The sequence below is a fragment of the Anabrus simplex genome, chromosome 5 (genome assembly GCF_040414725.1).
Source record: "Anabrus simplex isolate iqAnaSimp1 chromosome 5, ASM4041472v1, whole genome shotgun sequence".
Taxonomy (NCBI): Eukaryota; Metazoa; Arthropoda; class Insecta; order Orthoptera; family Tettigoniidae; genus Anabrus; species Anabrus simplex.
The window spans coordinates 139,087,593-139,105,874 of NC_090269.1; the positions used below are offsets into that span (position 1 = coordinate 139,087,593).

The 18,282-nt window shown below is 41.4% G+C and overlaps 1 protein-coding gene across 3 annotated transcripts in view; it reads right to left on the minus strand.

Annotated features, from left to right (window-relative positions):
* LOC136874698 (glutamate receptor ionotropic, NMDA 2B) overlaps window positions 1–18,282 on the minus strand; it is a 314,639-nt gene that overhangs the window by 77,017 nt on the left and 219,340 nt on the right. For all 3 annotated transcript variants that reach the window (XM_067148348.2, XM_067148349.2, XM_067148346.2), the window contains exon 10: window positions 13,991–14,174. In XM_067148348.2, coding sequence (XP_067004449.1) covers window positions 13,991–14,174 — 184 coding nt within the window. The remainder of the gene's footprint in view (window positions 1–13,990; window positions 14,175–18,282) is intronic.

An 18,282-nucleotide genomic window follows, 5' to 3' on the forward strand; every position in this document is an offset into this window, starting at 1 on the left:
GGAACACCGAAGAAATTTCCATCTCAACAAGCCAGACAATTCAGTAATAGCTGAGCACGCCCTATCGTCGGGCCATGACGTCATGTTCCAAGATGTTCGAGCTCTTACCACACTAAACACTACAGGTCTAGGATTATACGGGAAGCTGTGGAAATACGTACAAATCCTAACAATTTCAACATGGACACTGGCTATCGATTAAATAATACGTGGTTGCCAGCCATTAAGGATTTGCGTGGGTATAAAAATCTGTAGAAAAAAAAGTCTGCAGTGATCATAATCAAGGGCTTTAAAAAAGAGGCAACAATCCAGAAAGGAGTGAGGTAAGGCTGAAGTTTATCCCCTCTCCTTTTCAATGTTTACATAGAGCAAGCAATAAAGGAAATTAAAGAGGAATTTGGAAAGGGAAACAAAATCCAAGGAGAGGAAATCCAAACTCTGAGATTTGCCGATGATATAATTATTTTATCTGACTCTACAGAAGTTCTGAAGAAACAGCTGAATGGTAAGGACGGAGTCTTCGGGAAGGAGTAGAAGATGAAAATAAATAAGTCCAAAACAAAAGTAATGGAGTGCGGTCGAACAAAGTCAAGTGATGCAGGAAATATTACAATAGGAAATGTAGACTTAAAGGAAGTAGATGAATATTGCTAATTGGGTAGTAAAGTAACTAATAATGGTAGAATTAAAGAGGGCATAAAATGCAGACTAGCACAAGCAAAGTAGGACTTTCTTAAAAGAAATTTGCTCTCCTCGAACATTGAGATAGACATTAGAAAGATGTTTTTGAAGACTTTCGTCTGGAGCGTGGCATTGTATGGAAGTGAAACATGGACGATAAGTATCTCAGAAAGAAATAGAAAGTAAGCTTTTCAAATGCGGTGTTTCAGATGAATGCTGAAGATGAGATGGGTACACAGTATCACAAAGGAAGAGATACTGAATCGAACTGTTGAGAGGAGATCGTTGTGGCTAAATTTTATGAGAAGAAGAGATGGAATTATAGGGCACATCTTAACACTCCCAGGACTTTGAGGGAAGTGTAGGCGGTAAGGACGGTAGAGGTAGACCAAGGTAGGAATATGGCAAGCAGATCAAAGCTGATGTAGGATGTAGTACTTATGTACAAATGAAAAGGTAAGCGCAGGATAGGGTGTTATGGAGGGCTGCATCAAACCAATATACGGACTGGTGGCACAATGAAGAGCAATAACCGCATCCTTATTTCGGGAAGGTCTTAAATTGTGCTGAGTTACAATCACCTTAGAAATATTTTCTCAACTGAAATAGTTTACTTAAAACAGATTTGGCAAATTCATCCGTCCATTCTACTCAACCTATTTGCTTCAACTCTGTTTTATTCTCTCCAGAATCACCTTCCGGTGAATCATTGAAAGCAGGGAAGTATTAGTGAATCACAGAGTATTCTTTCATGATCAGAGCAAGTGTAAACTCTCTGGCGTGGCAGGTAGTAATCAAACATGGCTGCATGCAATGACATTACCAGGGATGGAAGTGACATAATTATCAGAATATTAATGGAAGTGTTAGTCGCAACCTGCCAAGTACAGAATGTATTGAGGATTATGGTCTCTGAGTTCATCCAACTTAGAGTAATCATAAAATAAAATCATTAAATTATCACTCCGATAATTGCAAGCGAAGGCTTACCCTAACCCTAAGCCACTTAATTAAAGAACTGAAATTTATAGAAGCTAAATATTATGTAACTATATAAAATGCATTTGATATCGTATACTTGCCCTTCAAAGGCCGTAGGTAATCATTAATTCCTGGTCGTCCGACTCGTTGGCTGAACGGTAGCGTACTGGCCTTCGGTTCAGAGGATCCCGGGTTCGATTCCCGGGCGGGTTGGGGATTTTAACCTTAATTGGTTAATTCCAATGGCACTGGGGCTGAGTGTATGTGCTGTCTTCATCAACATTTCATCCTCATCACGACGTGTAGGTTGCCTACCGGCACCTGCACCTGGCGAGCCGAACCCGCCCTGGGATATACCAGCACTAAAATCCATACGACATTTCAATTCCTGGTCTCCTTGGTAGAGAAGGTTACGATGCCATTGTGCTCGGGGACTCTATTATTGGCGTTCACTCTAAAATATATTGGCACTTTTACCATTTTTCATCTTTGGTCCTCAATAGTAGGCTACATAAATACTACAACATTTACCAAATATTAAACGGAGAATCAAAATCTGACATGTTCAAGAAACATAAAGTAATAAATTAAGAGTATTCTAGTTGACAAAGCAAAGGTGTAATGAAGTAACTTAAAACATTCCGGTGAGCAATTGTCTACACCCTGTCATCGTAGTTTCGCTTTCTCTGAAACATAAAAAGTAAGTTGCATGTCAATGATGGCAGACACTATTTTCATTCCTTCATTCAGATGTGTGTCCGTTAACCGAGATTTTTATCCTGAAAAGAACTGTTCACATCTGTAAGTACTTCCAAAGATTAACAGGATTTCTGGTAATTAAAAAAAAGCCGATATTTGGAACTACCATTGTTTGGACATTAATGTTTCGTGTCCTCCTAACAAACTACTTTTTAAAAACACATTGGCGCATTTCCACAATAAAAACATTGTACAAAGGCAAAGGAGACCCTGATAATCCTGAAGCGATCGAGGTATAGCACTTTAAGTAGCTGCTTTCAAAATACTCTCAAGATTGCTAGCCTTGAGGATAAGCCCAAAAATAGAGGAACAACTTCCAGATGAGCAATTTGGATTCAGAGTAGGTCGTTCCACACTAATGGCAGCCGAATGTCTAATAACACAAATACAAGCAGAAATAAGTATAGAACGAGGGAAGCTCTATGTGATCTTCATAGATTTCTCAAAGGCTTTAGACATGGTTAACCACAGGAAGTTAGCAGAAAAACTAAGAAAACTCTTCGAAGACCCATGGACATTAAAACTCATATCAAACATTCTGTCGGAAAATTTTGTGAGAATCAACGACAGTATTGGACAGTGTGAATGGTTAAATCAGACTAATGGAGTATTGCAGGGTGATCCACTTCAATATTCTTACTCACGATGTAGCAGCTGCAGTTAATAAGGGATCACGAGCTGTATCATCAGACACATATGCAGACGATAAGGCACTGGTGTCGAACGACAGGGAAGAGCTTCAAAGAGGACTAGAATCCTTAACTGAATGGATAGAAAGGAACGAACTAAAGATGAATCGAGATAAAACGGAGCTAGTAATTTTCAGGAAAGCAGGAAAACTAGCCTTGAACGATGAAATCTTGTGCAATGGTTTACCGCTTAAAAAGACGAACATGTACAGATATTCTGAAATTACAATACAAATGACTGCAAAATCTTTCTCAGTTCACCTCAGGGAAAGACTGATCGTGTCAGAATTAAGTTTAAAATCTACACCTTCTCTCCCTGGAAACTGCCTTGAAATTGTTCGATACGAAAATACTACCCACGTTAACATTACGAATAGAGATCATCTGGGAACACCTGACTGTAAAACAACTAGAAGATATCGAGGCTGTAAGAGCCAGATTCTTGAAAAGAACTATAGGCTTATCAAAATACACGCCGTCTCGACTAGTTTATGTTATGGCAAAAGGAACATTTTTGTTGGAAGGTCTAACTTTAAGCCACTTGTTACCAAAGACACCTGCAGTGAAGACTGCTCTGCGGAACAGATGGGAGAAGGAAGATCAAATGTGGGAAGACTTCTATACAACAGAAGCAGTTATGACTACCAAATGGAGACAAGTAAACCAGAAATTACGTCATGTGGTGACCAGGATGGCGGTGCACGGGATTTATACCAAATTGTGCATAAATAAAAAGTATCACATCCCCAGCACTGATTGTGTGTGTGAACTTTGTAATGAACGCTGTGAACGGTACCACGTACTAAGTTGTAAGTTACGATCAAAAAGTGTCTGTGAATATTCGAGTTTGTAATGCAAAATTTTTGCGCACTTAACTAAAAAAACAACAGATGACTTAAGTATACTTACAGCTTTGAAAGTAATTCGTAGTTCTGCTATTAATTTCAGCCTCTCATCACCAGTAATACCGTTGTACTGAAGTGCATGATACAGCTAATAATGACGCAGACGACATGCCTTTTACACACTAAGCACTGAGCTCCTCCTTCATCTTAATACATAGACTTTCATGACCACTAAATGACATTATGATAATTATTTGGGGATGTTAGGTCGTGTAATATTAATTATCAGCTGACGCGTTTTGATCCTGCGACCAGGATCGTCTTCAGAGCAGTAACAAAGCATAATGGCAACTGTCACTCCATAGTGACCAGGCTCAAGATAGAGAGACTCTGTTAGAAATAGAGTTCATTCCAGGGCCTCCAGAGTCACGGAGAAATATGTTGACGAATTAACTATGGAGGGTAGCCATGACTTACTCACTATATAGCCGTCACCTTTGTTAAAATTATTCAGGCGTTTAGCAATTTCTATCTCCTCACGAATGATTCTAGGAATAAAATGTTTCTCTTTATAAATGACAGAAGTTGCATCAACAATTATTTGATGGCCATTATGTATGGCATGTTCTACCACAGTAGACTTCTCTGGCTGGCAAAGACGTAAGTGCCTGGGATGTTCTTTAACCCTTGTTGCTACCTTCCTACATGCTTGGCCAACATAAACCGATCCACAGGAGCAAGGAATCATATATATTCCAGCGCAGTTTAAACCAATAGGATCTTTGACAGATCGCAAACAATTGCCTATGATGATATTAGGCTTAAAATGGTCTCGATATTGTGCTTTCTGAGAATATTGCCAATCCTATTCGTGGCAGATTGTACGTATGGCAAGAAGGACAGACTCAAAGGATGAGAATCACGTGACAATCTGTCTTTTTGTTTAGGATGTAGCACTTCGTCAATCTGTTTCTTTGAGTAGCCATTGCTCAGAAATGTTCTGGTCAGGAACTCAAGTTCACCGTTTAATTTATCCTCCTCACAAACCACCCATGCTCGGCTGATTAGGGTGTTAGGCACAGCACGCTTTTGGCAAGGATGGTGATGAGAGGACCCATGAAGGTATCTATTAGTATGGGTGGGTTTACGGTAAACCGAATGACCTAAAGTTCTATCTGATTTCTTAGAAACCAAAACATCCAAGAACGGCAAACATCTTCCATGTTCAGTCTCCATGGTAAATTTAATGTAAATGGTAAATTCAAGTGATCAAAAAATATGTATAATTCGTGTTCACCATGGGGCCAGATAACACATGTTCATGTTCGCGACTTAGAAAACAGTGCGACCTTCCAGGATCAAATCTACCGTAACATTTCCTCTTAACACTCGTCCTTTTGTTTAACGTGGTACGAAGACATCTGGTTTACTCATCCCCGCTGTGAGTTCAACTCCCCCCCCCTGCCGCCTAGAGAGGAGAAGTTCTGCCCGCACGCGTGCACTGCCTGACATGCCTGATATAAATAAAGGCCATAGACGAAGTCACATCTATATTTTAAAAATATTTTCTTAACATTTTTATTGTTATACTAATATTATGTTGCTATCATGACGCAAATACTAATCGCCTGCGGTAAAGGAAACCACCAACAAGAGATGCCATGAACTTATGCAACAGCAACTACCAAACTTCCGTTCAATGGCAGAAGAGATTCAACGACAAATACTACCCAAAATATCTGCCTGTGAAGAAGACGCCACCACTTGGTCCAACCTCCCTTGTAAGATATGGTCCACACTGAACAGGATTCGAACCAACCACGAAAAGTATGCGGCCTTCCACTAAAGTGGAACAGAATTCAAGGTCTGGGTGTGACTGCGGAGCTACACAACAGAAGATCCAGGACATCATCATCCACTGTAAGACAGGAAAGTAGAAAGGCGGTGCTAGTAACTTCGCTCTAATGACCCCAGAAATTATAGACTACAACCAACATTTTGATATACGTATATAGAAATGTAGATCCTACTGTCATAACTCCAAAGACGCAGACACGAAATGCTGTCAGTGTGCAGTTTTATTTACAAAGTATATAAACGTTACACACACACACACACTAATGGACTGCTATCTCGAAAAAACACTCCTAGGAGGAAGAAAAAGAATAATAATAATAAGAAGAAGAGGACTGCCACTTTAGCATGTCAACCAACCACCAACACAACAAAATCACAACATGAATTCACACACTTGACTAACGACTTTCACTCATAAGTCTCGCTAACTACTCAACTCCAACTCCCAAGACTGCCTCTTTATATACATCACTTGGCTAGGCTTCTAGAAAAGTATGACACAACATGTTTTCTCATAGTCTCTCGTGTTTTCAATAGCCTACGTACAATGAATGGAAGATTCTATACAACTCTAGTGACAAAGATGCGTTGTTCTGGAATATTACCCTGTGTTGCACAACCTTACATTGGATTTACACATCATATTTAGAGGTAATAATAAATTATATACTATTAATTACGTATTATTACATTAAATAAAATCATACTAATATACATGCAGCAGACGTGTCGTGATATAACCTCACATGTTTTGTTACACAAAACAAATAATGAATGATACGACCATGATTTATACCAAATAAAGTCCACACATAACTACGTAAATAATAATACTAATAGACGTAAAGAGCTTCATAGCTACACCTCACAAGTAATAATAATAAAATAATAATAATAATAATAATAATAATAATAATAATAATAATAATAATAATACTAATAATCGAGCACGGTATTTTCATTATTTATCCATGGGTTAGAAGAAGCCTCCGTGGCTCAGGAGGCAGCGCCTCGGCCTCTCACCACTGGATACCATGATTCAAATCCCGGTCACTCCATGTGAGATTTATGCTGGACAAAGCGAAGGCAGGACAGGTTTTTCTCCGGGTACTCCGGTTTTCCCTGTCACCTTTCACTCCAGCAACACTCTCCACTATCATTTCATTTCATCTGTCAGTCATTAATCATTGCCCCAGAGGAGTGCGACAGGCTTCGGCAGCCGGCACATTTCCTATCCTCGCTGCTAGATGGGGCTTCATTCATTCCATTCCTGACCTGCTCGAATGACTGGAAACAGGCTGTGGATTTTCTTTTTCACCCATGGGTTAGAGAATTGTTTCCAAGTTATAGCCTACTAGTCCATTACACTTGCATCACAACCTAAGACAGACACTGTATCTCTAGCCGTATGCTAAAGGAATTAGTTGCTGCAAGTGCATGTACAGAATTTATCTTCTGTTATATACAAACGTAAGACATACTTGCAGATTATTTTCCATTGTATAACTTCCAGTCAGTGGCGGCTCATGGCTGAAAAGTATGGTGAAGAGCTATAACCCGTTCTGTTTCGAGCGACAGATTTAGGAACTACGTGTTGTTTTTGGTTGTTTTGTACTCGTACCTCGTACCTGTGACTGCGGAGGGTCCAGCACTGTCCAAAAATGTATACAGACCGGAGCGCTGTGTAACGTCATAGTGCGGCAACCATGTGACTGCCTTTGCTCTACAATGCAAAGTACAGATAAGATCTGACCGGGAGACTAACAATTGTGGAAGTGCGGCACCCTCGGGAAGAGCTGGACATTTTGTCGTGTTTTCATTTACGACGCACAGCTGTTTACTGACGCTAGAAACCGAAAAAGTTATATTACCAACTGAAGGAAAAGCCTATTTAAATGAATATTTTCATTGAACTGTACAATATACAGTCTAGCATGTTCCTTCAGGGCATCAGAGATTTTGGTTTCTTTCCAAAGTCTTCAAATCTAGCTGGCATTTTACTGTATAATTATGTTCTGCAGAGTCTGGGTGCTTATGTAAAGAACGCGTTGTGTTCAAAAATGCTGAAAATCCCTCTTTATTCCATACGCTATTTTTATTGCTAAAAAGCAAGCAGGGCCAACAAAGCAACTTCTGTAGAGCTGGAGAGGAGCACAACCATGGAAATTCCTCTAACCATGATCGTTTGAAACTAAGATTGTAAGACTTACCGGAATGTTTCACTTCTTTTGTAGCACAAATTTGCAGTGATTCAGTAGGGCGACCAAAACGTAGAACTTCATTCTGATGTTCGTTTCTCCAACGTGAAAATGGTGTTTCTAATAAAATACACACTATGCCATAAACAGAATACATGTTTAAATAAAACAACACATTACGAATGAACCACGATACGTAAGTACTCGTACTTCACACAGGGATGACGCAGGGAAGACGAAACATTCCGATATTCCGGCTACTTCACTTACACATTCCGCTATGAGGAAAGTACGCGGGTGACGTCACGGTTGTCATGGCAACCGCCAAGGCCAAACGGCACTTGGAAGGTATAGCCAGCTGCTGAATCTCTCGTCTTCACTCAAGCTCACGCGCCATAAATTGGGTGGCCGACAGCCAGCGCTTTCGTGAGTTCCCCTGGTTCTCATCAAGTGATGCAAGCTCTTGGTGTTCCAAACGCCGTACAAAAAAACATATATTTCCGTAAAACCAACAAATGTCATAAGAAAAATATTTTTTAAAAAATACATTCTGGTAAAAATAAATGGTGAAGTGGCACTTCACCTACTTCACCTGAAAAGCCGCCCCTGCTTCCAATTCATACATTTTTGACCTTAAGTTATAACAATAAAATATTGTTTTAATAGATGAACGCATTCGTACACTTGTATATACAGTTGGTTCAAGTAGTGTGCACCGTGAAATAAACCCAAAAATAATTTTCATCTCTCCTGAACAATTAAAGTACTGATTTGCTGGTTACATCCTTATTCCAGGCCTGTACTCTTCCTATCACTGCTAAACGCTCAGACTCAGTTCAGTGTTCAATCCATTGCAGGTACCAGGTGTTCACTTAAGTCCCCTGCCAATATTCAATAATGTCTCCAGTTTAACTCGATCGATGGACTTTTCACAAGATTCAATTACAAAATACCCAGTGTGGCAACTCTGATTTCATATGTGTACGAGGGGTACTCCTTCACCGGCTATTTATTCTATGCGGCTTCTCAACTTTTTACAATAATTGAGAACTTTTAACACTTTCTAAAAATTTATTTAGATGCTCTAGCATCTATATTCTAGCAATTTCTGGTGGGCTAAGCCCAAATTAGCTGATAGCTACTACTTGGTTTACGTCGCACCGACATACATAGGTCTTATGGCGACGATGGGACAGGAACGGCCTAGGAACTGGAAGGAAGCGGCCGTGGCTTTAATTAAGGTACAGCCCCAGCATTTGCCTGGTGTGAAAATGGGAAACCACGGAAAAAGAACCATCTTCAGGGCTGCCGACAGTGGGGTTCGAATCCACTATCTCCCCGATGCGAGCTCACAGGTGCGCGCTCCTAACAGCACGGTCAACTCAGCCGGTAAGCCCAAACTAGTTAAAGAAATGCAATTTGTTGCAATTGGTAAACTTTTTTTCTGGTTCCTCCTCTAGTGTAATTTGCCTATCACATTCCTATAACTAAGTCACTAATCAATCAGAACTCAGGGGAGTGTATGCAAATTTAGCCTATCAGCACTCTGGATTCTAATATAGTCTAGAAATTTCCTCTGCGAAGCTCTTTAAGGAGAGTGCTTTAGGGCGACCTGACCGAGGTTAGAGGTTAGATGGGGCAGGAGGGAGAAGGTGGCCGGCTTGAAGCAGATCCAGCGCTGACAGGTAATTTCCTTAAATATGTGATTGTGCCGGCGTGTGTTTTGAGGGGAAAATTTCAGTAGTTTTCCTAAAATACAATTTGTAATCTTTTCTTTTCTGCTAAAATGTAGGACCTTGTGCACAGTCTTCGGACTCAATTTATATTCCTTACTGGGAAAATATTTAATGTAAGGGAGCACGAATCGTAACCCTCGGAACTCTCCCCTGCTACTTTTGACCTCGGTGACTCGGCCTTTAAACGTTCCCCTTTTAGTCACCCTTTGTAGCATAGGATTAGCCTCCGTATCCTTGGGCCTTAATCCCACTTCTGCTCTTGTCCTTTCCAGAACATTCTCCTAAGGAGTACTGTTGTTTCGCCTCCTTGCCTTTTGTTAATGGCCTTTTTCTTGTAACCTTTTTCTTTTCCTTTTTAAAGCCTAGTAGAATAGGTAATATGCCCCTGTATATTCTAATGGTTGTGCAGATAACCGTGTCTACGTTTAGGTTCCCTTAGGGAGAAGTACTTTACCTGGTTGGGAAATTTTGTAATGGATAAGCCCAACATGGGGCAACTTGTGTATGAACCCTATGAAGCGGGGTCACCCTGGGGGTTACCAGTGTAATTGAAAAGTTAAAGAGCAACATGTTGTTTGATTGAGGGTAGCTTGTTTGTGTGTTTTAGATCTCAGACTGGGAGTTTCTCCCCATTTATCTTGTACCTGATTAACGACTTCGAAGTCCAATGTATTGTTAGAGCTGTCGAGCTCGTTATTTAATGGGAATATCCTCAAGTATTATTTCAATGGTTTATTCTTATATCATTAGATTACTCTATTTGGGTTTTAAGAGAGGAAAGAAATCAAATTTACCATTTTTGTTCAAGTAAATTCTTGCGCTCAGTGATCCCCTGTCCAGCCATTCACCCCACGTGCTTCCTTACCTCTGCGTTCCACGATAAATACCTGTATCAGTATCTATCAATAGTCTATGAACATTTAAAAATATTGGTGAAGTTTGATTGATGCTTATTGTTTAAAGGGGCCTAATATCTGGACCATCGACCCAAAGTTTGATTAGTATTACAATTTTGGCCATCCCTCCCACTCCCCGCTAAGTTTGATATCTCCCCAGAGGAGAGTGGCTAGATTCAGCATTGTTTCTGGACATTCTGGACCTTATCTTTGTAACCAACTATATTTTCATACTGCTGAGTGAATACTTCTGCCTTCTGAAGAAACTCGCATACACATTTCCCTTTTTCATTAATGATTCCTGAAGTGCCCTCCTTCGATGCTATTTCTGCCCTAATGTACCTATACATACCCTTCTATTTTTCAACTAAAATTTGTATGACTGCCAGTTATGCTTGCCTTAGCTGACTTCTTTGCTAGATTCCATTTCCTAGTAAGTTCCTTCAATTTCTCGTTACTTCCACAGCCATTTCTAACTCTATTTCTTTCCAACATCCACCTGCTTCTTAGTATCTTTACTTCTCTGGTGTAATATAGTGGATCTCTACCATTCCTTACCACCTTTAAAGGTACAAACATGTTTCCACTTTCCTCAACAATTGCTTGAAACCGTTCGCACAGTATGTTTACATTTTTATTTACCGTTTTCCAACGATCATACTTACTTTCTAAAAACTCCCTCATGCCTGTTTTATCAGCCATATGGTACTGCCTAATAGTCCTACTTTTAAGATGTTCCTTTCTATCAAATTTATTTTTAACCACAACAAAACAGCTTCTTGATCGCTAATACCATCTATTACTTCGGTTTCTCTATAGAGCTCCTCTGGTTTTTCTAGCACCACATCCAGTATATTCTTCCCTCTAGTTGGTTCCATCACATTCTGAATCAGTTGTCCTTCCCAGATTAACTTATTTGCCATTTATTGGTCATGCTTCCATCGTTCGCAATACCTTCCCAATTGACATTCGGTAAATTGAGATCACCTGCTAAAATCACATTCCTTTCCATATCGTTTCCCACATAGCTGATTATGTATCAAATAATTCCGAATCGGCGTCTGCTCCATGCTGTGCTCCGGTCTGTACTCGCCAACAACATCAAGTTGTTTATTATCTTTAGAGATAAGCCTTTCCCTTAAAATTTCATGTTTGTCATTTTTAACTTCTTCGTAGATTATAAATTCTTCTTTCACCAGAATGAATACTCTCCCTCCTACCAATCCTGTCCTATCACTACGGTAAACACTCTAGTTCCGTGAGAAATTTACTGCTTCCATTTTATCATTTCTCACCCATGATTCAACTCCTACACAATATCTGGTAAGTATATACTGTAAGTGTCATGCAGGCTGAAGTTGTTCCTCTACACGGGCCTGCCCTTGTACATCAGAAGAAGAAAGGGTGGGGGCGTGAGTCTGAATCCAGCGTATGGGACCCTCACCAGGATTATCGTTTTCGAGAAATGGAAAAATCCAAAGAAAAGCAGCTTCATTTGTTCTGGGTGATTTTCGACAATTTTGGGATGGGAAAACTTGGGAGTAAGGAGACGAGATGCACGAATAAGCAGTATGTTCCCACTGTAAGCGGAGAGATGGCGAGGATAAACGAATAAGTTTCAGTGGTGTTTTTAATGTAGGAAAGATCACAACATGAAGATAAATCTAAAATTCAAGAGAACAAATTGGAGCAAATATTACTTGATAGGAAGAGGAGTTAGCGATTGGAATAATGTACCGAGGGATTTGTTCGATAAATTTCCTAATTATTTGACATTATTTACGGAAAGACTGAAGCCCACCGAGTGCCTGATTTTCTTTCAGTTTATACATTTGTAATCAAACGGTACCACAACCCTTCGGATAGGATCTTTACCTCTGGAGCATAATGTGACAAAGTGATTTTGTTGCACAAAGGTTTGAATATAATATGTAGCCTGATTTAGTACACGATGTTACGGCAAAAGAGATCTTGCAATTGTTGTAAGTTACCTAGGAAGACTGTGAGAGATAATTCCTGGTCTTTGTGTAGTTACAATAACAACTGTAGTCATTTACCTAGGAAGACTATGAGAAATATTCCTGTCCTTATAAAATTACAAAAGTAACCAATAGTAACTGTAGTCACTTACCTAGGAAGTTTGAGAGAGATAATTTCTGGTCTTTGTGTTATTACAAAAATAACAATAATAACTGTAGTCACTTACATAGGAATGCATTGAGAGATAATTCTTGTCTTTTTGGCTATTATACAGGATGCGGCAGAAATACTTGACTAATTTCAGACGTAAATTACTCAGCAACTCAACAAGCCATTCACAATTTTGTTGCGCAGTTTAAAAGAACAGGATTTGCCATTTATGTCACATACAGTAGATTGGAGCGAACTAAGGGTCTTGGCCTTGGCCTTGGAGAACCCGTGCATCGTCTCGTCCGGACTAGTCAGTCAGCCAGCCAGTCGCTAGCATGGCGTGGAGTGGTGATCACCGAGGTTTCGTTATTGAGACTTATTTCAAAAATACCGACTCTGTTACCACAACACAGCGTTTGTCGACATGAGAAAGTTCCGAGCAGGAACACCATTCTGTTATGTGTGAACAGTTTGAGAAAAAGTGGTTCGAGGGTGAAAACGAAGAGGAAAGAACTGTAACAGTAACATCGGATCGTTGTGTACAGCTGTTACGCAACTTCCTGCCGCCGACACCCACCGACTTACGGAATCCTGGTGTGTGGTTCCAACAAGATGGTGCCACTGCACACACAGCCAGGGCGTCGATGGGTCTCCTGAGAGGAATGTTTCCAGGACGTGTCCACTCCTTACGGGGTGACTTTCCATGGCCAGCCCGTTCCCCTGACTTCGCCCCGTACGATTTCTTTCTCTGGGGATATTTGAAGGATCGCGTCTTTCGACATAAGCCACGAATACTACCTGACCTGAAAGCTGCCATCCGTGAAGTAATCGAGCCAATACCACAAGACATGTTCAAGCGAGTCATGCGGATCTTCAGCGAGAGGCTTCAGAGGTGCATCGAACAGGACGGTCGGCATTTGGATGACATTATTTTCAAAACCTAGTGTGTATGTGACGGAAATGGAAAACACTACTCTTTCCAACTGTGCAATAAATCTTTAAATGGCTTGTTGCGTTGCCGAGTTATTTACGTTTGAAATTTGTCAGGTATTTCTGCCGCACCCTGTCGTGATAAATGTAGTCAGTTATCTAGGAAGACTGTGGGATAATTCCTATCCTTTCGGCGATTATGATAGTAACTGTAGTCACTGACCTAGGAAGACAGCGGGAGGTAATTCTTACCTTTTTTGGTGATTATAATAATAACTAACCACTTACCTAGGAAGGCTGTGGGAGATATAATTCCTGTTCTTTTGGCGACTACAATGGCAATGCCGGTGTCGAGGAACGGCAGCGAGAAGTCGATGGCCTGCGATCTTTCGTAGTTGATCTTGAGGGAGGTGATGACCATATCTGCGTGGTGATTTAAGAGGGCGGCTACCAGTCCATTCCACCGTCCATTCTGTGGAATGAAATACAGTATATTTCTTTACATCGAGGATACCTCCGTTTGTTTATTACGTATCATGGAGATGGTATAGTTATCAGGTGGAGACTGCATAACTTGTTGCTTGGAAACATATTGCAGCCAACAGTTTGCATGTTCCGGACGTGCATCGCCATTAACTGACTGTGCGCCCAGTGAAGAGAAGAATGGAGCTTAAATAGCAGCCCTCGATTTTTACTTTTAGAAGAAGCATTGTTAAACATGCTTTTTTTCTTTTACCTTTCTATCAAAATTAGGACTGTCACACAAATTTAAACTCTTTCATTGTTAATGCGGCTTATGGAAGAATGAAAGTAGAACTGGCTGATTCAGCAAAGAGGATGTGAGAATGTGGTAGGAGCTAGTAATGTTTGGATAAGGGTAGACACCCAGGAAGAGATAGGAGATTATAAGGCTGTCTTCATACGTACCACTTTGGGACCACACCTCAACCACACCACAGTGGTTGGATGTGGGCGGTCTCAAGCTCTTACGGAAATGCAGTATTGCTTTCACACATACCACACACTGCAGTTAAGTTCAACCACTGTCACAATCTATGGGCGATATCATCCACAAAATTGTCACTGGCAGTGGCCCAACGAAATTCACACGTACCACTTCGCAACCACACGCCAACCTCGCTCACACCCACTCACTTCAGCTGTTTCCTTCGTTTCCAGCCGGTAATAATAATAATAATAATAATAATAATAATAATAATAATAATAATAATAATAATAATAATAATAATAATAATAATCGTATGGCCTCAGCTACCGTGTGCAGACATTTCGATTTGACGCCATCTGGCTGTCTGCTCGTCAATTTTGACGTTCCGTTTTACTCTAGGCCCAGCTGGTGATATGTATTTTCTCTCTATTAATTAAAACTTGCCATCTTACATTCTCAAAGACCGATACAGTAGCCGGTCTGAGTGGCTCAGACGGTTGAGGCACTAGCCTTCTGGCCCTAACTTGGCGGGTTCTATCCTGGCTCAAATACGTCAGCCTGTTACTCGTTCGTTAAGAAATCCTGCGGGACTAAATTCCGATACCTCGGCGTCTCCGAAAACCGTAAAAGTAGTTAGTGGGACGTAAAGCAAAATAGCATTACTATTTATTATTTTTATTACTGATACAATATTATTACTGAAACTGACTTTTGCTCCTTGTTTGTATAATTGGATGGATCCAATAAACTCTATTTCCATGACGCCGTCTTTGTCGACGTAACGAAAGCAACAACAGTACTTCCTCTTCGAAACTCATTTCAGTCCTGTGTACTTACGCGTGTACATTGGTTGGATTGTGGTCGATACGAACTTCAATAACGACAAAGAACCATGTCATTTTGGTTAAGAGTGGTCGACTGTAACCACAGTTTAACCACTCGAGAACCACAGTTTTGCAGTTGCAAAGTGGTACGTATGAAGGCAGCCTAAGATGTTCTTAACAGCAGACAAAAGGGGAGGGGCAGAGTGTGCAGTAGGACTGTTTATCGGGAACAACTGAGGAAGAAGTAGACAAATTTTATGTGGCAGCGTAGTCACGGTCAACAGCAAGGATAGGATAGTTTTAACGAGGGATTTCAATGCGAAAATTGGAAATAGAACTGAAGGATATGGTAAGAAGGTGGGTAAAAGTGGAGAAGATATGGAAGCTAATATAAAATGGGAAGCGTTTACTTCATTTCTGTGCTAGTATGGGTTTACCTTCTTCTTTTCAGTCCCATCTTCTCTCAGAAGTCGGCTACCATCATACATATTCTTGCTTTAGATGTTGGAGCGCGAATTCTTAATTTACCCTGTCCCAGCAGCCTCCTGCCAACACCATGGATGCCACCGTCGCAGCTCAGTCACTTTCCCCGGAACAAGCAGCCACTTCTACTGTCATCCAACAGCCATTTCCGTCCCGGAGTTGTGTCATCCGTGGCATTGACCCTGCCATCAGCGAACAGGACCTACTGCAAGATCTCCAAAGGGCAGGCGTCCCCGCCGATCGGGCGTACCGTATCTTCAACTCCAACGGCCCGAGTTCATGGTTCGCCTACAACAATTATCAGCTGCCAACGTCGACCATCTCATCACTACCGGCGTCCGTTTTCGCCGGCGAACTTACCGCGTGGATCACTCTCGTTCCCCACCCCGCACCGACCACCCCCCTCCTCTTGCCTCTTCTGCTAGCCCATCCCCCGCCCCGCCACCCTCCACCGCCCCCGCAAGCCATCTACCAACCTGCCCCACAGCCACCCGTTTTTCTACCTCCCCTCCTCATCATGGCCCTACTTCGCCTTCTCGCCACCTCAGTAACCAACATTACCACAATCCTCTATTACCTCATGTTGCAATACTACCCCACTCCTTACTCCACCTTTCTGCCGAACACCCCCATTGTCCCTGCTCAATATATGTGAACTGATTTGTAACTATACGTAAAATTGTATCTATTCCGACTCGCGCGCCCGAGATACGTCAATATGTCAATAAATTTCTCGTCCTTCTTCCCGTGGTGTTTGTGGGGATTTGCCTGCGCGGGGTGCTTTGCGGGTCTCCCCTGGGTCCCGGCTTCTTGTGACGGTGCCTTTGCGCCAAATTCATTAACTATTTTACCCCTCTGGTGTGTACGACACACACCCCCTGCACTTTATCTTCTTCATTGATTCTTTCCTTTATACGGCCGAAGAGCTCCTTTGTTGAGCTGATGGCCCGCCCCTCCTCGTATGAGGAGAGGGAATGAAATAACTTGTTTTCGCTTTCGCTTCGGAGCGCGAAACAGCTCACTAGTGGAACAGTTCAACCAAGGTTTCAGATTATCAGTCCAAGAAATTCGTTTTCTTCCTGGTCTTCTTTTCCCTTGTATCTTCCCTCGAATGACCAGCTGCAATAGATTATATTTCTCTCGTTGCATCGCATGATCGAGATAGCGGAGCTTTCTTATTTTGGCAGTATTCAATATTTCATTCCTCTTTCCCATAAGGCTCATTACCTGATCGTTTGTGACCTTATCTGACCAGCTCAACCGCAACTCCATAGAACAAGGTGGAGAATATATTTTTCAAGCATAAGGCTGTTACACGTAAGAGGGTAGGAGCACGAGCACCAGTTCCAAAACTGACTTTGAATTCAGAAAATATGTTAGGAATGTACGGATATTCCGATGTTTTTTCGGGGATACAGGCCACTATCTGTGATCTTTCTTTCTGCAGACGGCAGTGGTGTTTGCTGGGATCAAGACGTGATGATAATGATGCTTGTTGCGTAAATGGGCCTAACATCTGGGTCATGGGCCCCTAATGGTACAAAATGAGACGAAATTGAATGACAAATTAAAAGTCCAAAATCCTCCGCTGACCAGAATTCAAAACGTGGGGACGAAGAATGAATGGATGGATATGAATTTAAAACAATCAATGGATCCGACCCACAATGTCTCGCATTCACAGAAACTGACGTGAAATAATAGTATTACTGACCAAGGGACTGCGTCTATAGCATAATACTGAGTCGATGATGCTTTTAGTTTAAATGGGTCCAAAATCCAAGTCATCGGCCCCTCATAATGGTACTTATCGCTAGGAAAGTAGAACCATGATATTTGTCATGTTGCGGTACTAATAAAAAGTAGCGTAGACTCGCGGTATTCCACACATTATGGTACTACTCACAGCTAATGAAATTCGCACATGTAATACAGACCTATGGTGTTTCGCACATTGCGGCGCCATTTGCAGGCAACGCAAACCTCTGGTGTTCATCACATAAGTGTACTGACCACAGGGACTCGCGCTATCCCATGGTATTCCTCATATAGTGGGTACTAATCACAGGCAGGTACTGTAAATGCTGGCACCGAACTATTTTGCTACTAATCACAATCCTATTTCGTACTAACATAGTGGTACTGCGCGCAAGTGAAAGCGGCCCGTGGTGTTCCCCGCGTGGTGGTACTAATCAAACGTAGTTTCATTATTCTAATTCAATCATCCCTTGGTCGCCTCTTACGACAGGCAGGGGATACCGTGGGCCTGCGTCCCCCATCCACCGGGGGTTGTGTGTTTCGTCCACGAGAGGTATTTTATTTCC